The 6,623-nt window shown below is 33.8% G+C and overlaps 1 protein-coding gene across 2 annotated transcripts; it reads left to right on the top strand.

Annotated features, from left to right (window-relative positions):
- The first annotated feature begins 487 nt into the window (after window positions 1-487).
- Window positions 488-5,832, top strand: LOC149417995 (peptidyl-tRNA hydrolase 2, mitochondrial). 2 transcript variants are annotated; one of them, XM_089639580.1, is made up of 2 exons: window positions 488-622; window positions 3,902-5,832. In XM_089639580.1, the coding sequence occupies exons 1-2, from the start codon at window positions 587-589 to the stop codon at window positions 4,274-4,276; spliced, it is 411 nt and encodes a 136-aa protein (XP_089495706.1). In that variant the 5' UTR covers window positions 488-586; the 3' UTR covers window positions 4,277-5,832. The 2 variants fall into 2 exon arrangements, with proteins under 2 accessions (XP_089495706.1, XP_089495705.1); XM_089639579.1 differs by having other exon boundaries at window positions 494-763.
- The last annotated feature ends 791 nt before the right edge of the window (window positions 5,833-6,623 follow it).

Here is a 6,623-nt window from a genome sequence, read left to right as displayed (position 1 = left end):
TTATAACATTTCACACTGCTAAATATTAATATTATCCCCCCCCCTATAGTAAAAAATTAAAAGAATGCTTACTTTTTTTCTTCTGGAAAGTACCTACCTACGTACCGATTTTAATGTTGTTTCACCGGCCGCGGCAGGATACAATTTTCAGAGTTTTTATAAATGTCAAAAAATACTTATGTCGCTTATCATAAAACATACAAGCATGACATTCATTTTCTAATGTTGGTAAAATGCAAGATAATTTCTTCTGTGGTAAGCAATTTTTTTAAATATAAGAAGGGGCAAGGCGCTATTGTAATATTTTTCGTTCAGATAGTTGCAGGTACCTACCGAACTTAAATAAACTACTCATCTTCCGAAATAATTTTTATTGAAAACCAGTTCAAATAATATAAAAAACTACGCATGCGCAGTACGGTTCAGTAAATGCAGATTCCTGTTTTACCGACATATTTGACGTTTCTCGTTAAAATTTGCCGCGAGGGTCCGTTGTCAATGTGTCAAATCTTTTCCGTGGAGGTTATAATCTCGTTACAGTTCGCAGCTTTCGCTAGATAGTTATTTGCAATTTCACAGGTTGTGTATGACCTCTGTTTCTAAGAATAATAGTAAAATGGAGGTAAATACGTCATTTATTGCTGGTTTGGCCTGTGGGGTTTGTCTGGGTATCTCGATATTTGCTTTCAAACGGTATTTCCGTCCATCTGTCGTACAAATTTCACAGGCGAATGGTAAAAGTACTAAGAAAGAAGTTGCTGAGGTGAGTGTGTACATATTTTATGCGATTCATCTTTAATCCTGACATTGAAAATTTCCACACTAAACCTATGTTAATCGTGAAGTTAATGTGATACCTACCTACTAAATCGACTGTTTGTTTATTCGAAGCACATGTGTGACGTATTGTGACCTATATCAATGTGTTTTACGGGAATCATTACATCTGCATACTTATTACTTACAGGTTACAGTTAGCTTTGGTATTCATTTTTGTCAAAAATACAATGTAAACCAGACTTGCATGGGTATATTTTAAATTAAAATTGCAAGTTTTCAAGATAATTTATGACAAATTACAGCAAATTACTTCAAAAGTAAACCTCCAGTAAAGTACAATTTGGGAGGCGAGTATGGATTCCGCCGCACCGGAACCATTTATTGGATAACCAACACCTCTGCCACAGGTCCCCTTAAGTGGTTTGCTACGTTTGGTGACTTAGCAGAGGTACCCGGGTTCATCGGGTGAGGTGTGTTCATATCTTGGCGGGGGATGCGCCTGCCCCCCAGCTTGCGTGGCAGGCCGGATCGGGAAAGGCCAGCTTGGGGAGACCCTTTGACCTTACCAGCTGGTTTCTCTTGACCCATCGTCTTGCACCGCAGCGGGAGGGATAGATTTATATGTCCACCTGGACACACCGACCCCTAGATTTCTTAAAACAACCCGCGGAGCGGGTTTTTAACTGCTAGTCAATATTATTCTTTTCTACTTAACTTCCTTTCCTTCCTTCCTAAAAACACCCAACTACACAGCGTCTCCAAAGATGACGTAAGCCCTGAGGGAAATTATTTTCCTCATGGCCTCCTGTGTGGGGGTTGAAGTAAAACAAAAAAAGAAGATTTGTAGACAAACTATTTTGGGTACGGCCTCTCATTATATTCAAAATTTTCTTGTCTCGTTATAAACATACATGTTTTTTATGTAGTGTGTACTTGTCCTTCAATCATAATCATATAATATGAATCGTCTACTTGCGAAACCAACTCTGGAATTTTATGGAAATCTGTAGATGCCATTAAAAGCTGTTTGGAACACTTCGAAATAAATAAAAAAAAACATTTTATGCTAAATATTAATAATTTCTTTATTTTCAATTTACTTTGCACTTTTTGTGAATGTATCAGAATCAGCAGAAATTTCCGTGGCTGGTTTTGTAAGTCTACGACTCATAATATGAGTATATGATTTGGCGAATAGATTTTTTGAAATGCAGAATTTAAAGTGACTTAATTTTAATGTTTGCTTGAACTGCGCAAAATAACCCGTAACCATACTAAAAATTATTAAACTACATTAATGCACCACATATTCATAATTTATTATACACTCTAAAGTATTTATTATTAACAACACTGCAATTTGTATATATTATGCAACAGACATGAATAATTCCACTTATATCCCAGTCTAAATATTAATGCTTATCAATGCTAATAACTTATCATAACTCTGTTCTCATGGTTTCTTCCAATCTTCTAAAATTATTTGAAATATTGTTTATTTGGACCTCCTTGTAGTAGATCCTCTTTGTCCGGTGAAAGTCCACATTTCAAAATCAGTTGCTTCAAATATGCTATACATAATAATGTTGAATAACCAGATCTGAATTGCCAGGTACCTATTTCCCGACGTCCCGTTTCTTTTTTCTCCCATCCTGTAATATTCCACAGTAAGGGATTCCTTTCTTGTGAGTCATCGCAAAAAAAATGCATTTATAAAACCAAATAAAATAAAAGTATATATAACTATACATATTAATTGAGCCCTTTTGCAGGAAAACAGCGTTATGTGAAAAAGTGTCCTGAGATATGGGCTGTTACACATTTCATTTGAGTGTAGTAAGCTTATCATTGTTGCGCTTTGCAAAAGCGGCTATGTGCCAGATCTTGGCAAAATGTTTATTACAACCAAATTTTCAAAAAAATCAAGGAATCATGCCCATTCTAGACTAGGTGCATAAGTTTAGCTGTTATCTCACAATTCTCATTCAAACATTGTTTGATGCATGTGAATAGAAAACTGTGAAGTTTTTGGCTTGCCCTGTAAAATTTGGTAAAACTCACATAGCTGGCAAGCGTAACGACAATATACACATTGAAAGTGAAATAATTTAGTATTTCAAAAAATAGATATATTCGTTTATGTATTTTAATTAATTTATTCATTATTTTGAGTACAATAAACGTAAAAGGAAAAAAAAATAATGCCATTTTTCCATAAATCAATATTTTTTCTTTTTACCATAAAAAATTTCCATAAAATTTAAAAATTTTAAATTACTGACATATTACAACGTATTAACAAATAAAACTTTTTCACTCACATATTATGATAGATCACTAACATTTTTTTTTGTTTTTGTTTCTTCTCTGTTTTTTTAATAACTTTGTACTAATGTGTATTCTTTTGTCCTTGTTAACTTATTTAATCTTGTATTTTTTCCTTTCTTTCCATAATGCACTATGACATCAATATCTTTCATGTATGTTAATGGCACTTGTTCCGTTAATTCTAATTCTAAATAAAATTATAAATGTAAATGTTTGTTTGTTCAAATTTCTTAAATCTCTGAAAGTTCTTCACCAATTGCTTTGAAATTTTTAAACAATATTGCATTCGAATACGCATGTATTTTTATATACCTATATTATGTAGATGATGACTGGTAAAAACATGCTTTCTGAAAAACTGCGCCATCTGTTGGACGTAAAAGCAACACGCGCTACTGTTTTTCTATCTGCACAGACTGAGCCACAGCAGTGCGTGGTGGGGTACAGCTAGTTTTAAATAAATAAATAAATTTATGCCCATAATACTAATGGAGGGAAATTATTATAAATAAGCCGGTGTACATCTACAATTTATCACAAATATAAAAGATTATTAGATTAAGGCAGTTCAGTTATGTATAATAATTACTGTATAATTTTTACTATTCGTATGTAAAAGCCTCTAAAATGGACGTTAATAAATAAATAAATGAAAATGATGACGAGCCTTTCCTCTTAAGGACTTAACAATATCATAGATAACATTATCTTTCTAGGGTTAGTTAAATTTGAATTACTTTATAGGCAAAAGTACATATTTTAAAACATGATTTTTTTTCTTTTCTTCAAGCCAACTTATAACGATGAGAGCGGCGAATACAAGATGGTGCTTGTAGTAAGGAACGACTTGAAGATGGGCAAGGGCAAGGTGGCGGCGCAATGCGCTCACGCAGCAGTCGGCGCGTACATGAAGGCGGCTAAAAAGGACAAAGAGTCATTGAAGAAATGGGCGTACACCGGTCAAGCCAAGATCGCCCTAAAAGTTGAGTCCGAAGGAGAACTTTTGAGTGTCATGGATAGCGCCAAAAAAAATGGATTGATCACATCGCTGATTCAAGATGCGGGCAGAACTCAAATAGCACCTAACACTAAGACTGTGGTTGGAATAGGACCCGCCAGTAAGGAGGCTATCGACAGAGTGACCGGACATTTGAAGTTGTTTTAGATATATTATGAGTGTAGCATTGGACAATTTTTAAATGTATCTAGTTTTGACTGATCAGTGGCATACTGACCTTGTATTCTTTTTGTTTTAATGGAACTAAAATGTCATGTTTTATTATGTAAGAAAGATTATCTTTATTCCGTGAAAGTCATATTATTGTATGAGGGCTTAAAGTAAAACAGCATTATCTACAAACAAACAAAAACATTCCAATACCTAACTGGAGGGTAAGTCAAAAAACGTTATCTACTAAAATAAATAGATCAATAATATTTATCTCTATGTCTTTTTGAAGATAACGTTGACTTTAAGCTTTCGAATTATTGGTATGTTTTTTGTAGATAACGTTTTTGACTTTAAGCCACAGAATTATTTGCATTTTTATTTTGTTCTAGAGAATGTTGTTTATCTTTAAGTCCTTAATTAACCTGTATTAAGCCAGGCCTCTTATTTTGACCTCTAATTTCATTTACTAGCCATTTGGGGTAATATTTTACTATGTATTAAAGATCATCTTGCTTTTGTGAAAGTCATACATAATAATATTATTTAAATATGCACTTAACTGTGTTTCCAGTCAATAAAATGAATCTGACAGTATAAAGGCAACTCACATTGTAATATCACCTTTCAGTCCTCGTAAACTAAAATTTGCTTATAAATTACTGGTTCTTTTTACAATGGCGAGCAAATTACTAGCTGCGTTAAAAACGTTAAACTACAAATTCCAAATCAGATATTTTTTACTTCGGCTATGCCAGGTAGTTCGTTTAAAAACGTTCATGTTAGTGCAAGTCCATCGATTTAAATGTCTATGGCTTATGTACAAAACACACAAATCAAATGACACATAGCCCAGACATGACTCTAATCGACTTCCGTCTGCTTACTCACGTGAAGATGTGTCCCGGAGCCCTACAACTCGATAACAACGAAGATCTTCAAAACGGTGTGACAGATTGGCCCCATTCCTTGTTGACTTGAAAATTGGTGAAACTTCATGACGTGAAGTGCCTGAATTTAAATTGCAACCAAGTTGAAAAATATTGGACAACTATGGTTTTAAGAGGCACATAATAAATTATTAATCTGTATAGATAAGGGTTTTTTTATTTATAGCCAAATGGCAGTTACTTTCTGTACAATCCTCGTATTTACTAATATGTAGGTACTATGTAGTAACTTTAACAAAACTTATAAATCATAAGTTTAATGTATATTTTTTTACTAGTTCTAGTTATGTTCAAAGCAAATATTTAAAACGATTTGGATGATGAATTATAATGTTGTTAGGTTGACACGATACGTGGTATAAGTCAACTGATGGTACTGTACTTTTATAATGTTGTTATGTTGACATGACACGTGGTATAAGTCAACTGATGGTACTGTACTTTTATAATGTTAGGTTGACGTGATACGTGGTATAAGTCAACTGATGGTACTGTACTTTTATAATGTTGTTAGGTTGACATGATACGTGGTATAAATCAACTGATGGTACTGTACTTTTTATGCCTTTGTATTCCTGGAATATTATAAATTTTGATGCATATTTCGTCGCCGTAGATGCCAAGAGAGTCAAGCCACAAAACCAGAAAGCTGAGAAAACGGCCCTCAAAGATTTTTGGCTACAAAAAAATCACATTTTTTTGTCATAACTTTTTTGTTTTTAAAGATAGAAGAGTGTAATTTTAGACATAGATATTTTGTGATGTTATCTTTTTATTAGTTAGATTGAATAAATGTAAAAAACAGTATTATAAAAGTTATTTGGGTTATATCTCTTGACCACTGAATATTGAAATAAACAGATGGTACATTTGTGTGGTAGTCAAAAGAGTTAAGCCTCTTACGCCTGTTGACTACTGAGAATTTGCGGACAAATTACTAACTTTTTTTGGACTATACTCTAAACTCTAAAGGAAAGTCTATTAACTATCTAACCACCGCGCTGTTTCTCTAAGGGTTGAGCAGAGAGGATGGACCGCCAAACAGAGCTTGGCACTGCTTGCTTCATTCACATTCATACATAACCCTTCAGTTATTCTGACTCATGGCACGGCCCGACAATAGTATCTGGTTCACTTAATCGCGCCAAGTTTTTCTCAGGAGTCCTCCTACATGTCATTGTTCATCCACTCTACATGCTTCGTTATTCCGATCACACGCTCAAACCATCCTTTTCTTAATTTTTCTCATCACGCTTACATTATTTGCAAATTACCACATTTTTCACACAATAAAAACATGGTTTTACCACACATACACCTCAGAGATCTTATTTGTCCAAAATTCATTCAGACAAGATTTGAGATTTTCACGACCAAAAGTATTAGCGATTGAT

This window comes from Hesperophylax consimilis, chromosome 14 (genome assembly GCF_061612785.1).
Source record: "Hesperophylax consimilis isolate HC1 chromosome 14, BYU_Hcon_1.0, whole genome shotgun sequence".
In the NCBI taxonomy this organism is placed as follows: domain Eukaryota; kingdom Metazoa; phylum Arthropoda; class Insecta; order Trichoptera; family Limnephilidae; genus Hesperophylax; species Hesperophylax consimilis.
The sequence above is the reverse complement of the archived record's forward strand: the minus strand, read 5'-3'. Positions and strand labels throughout refer to the sequence as shown.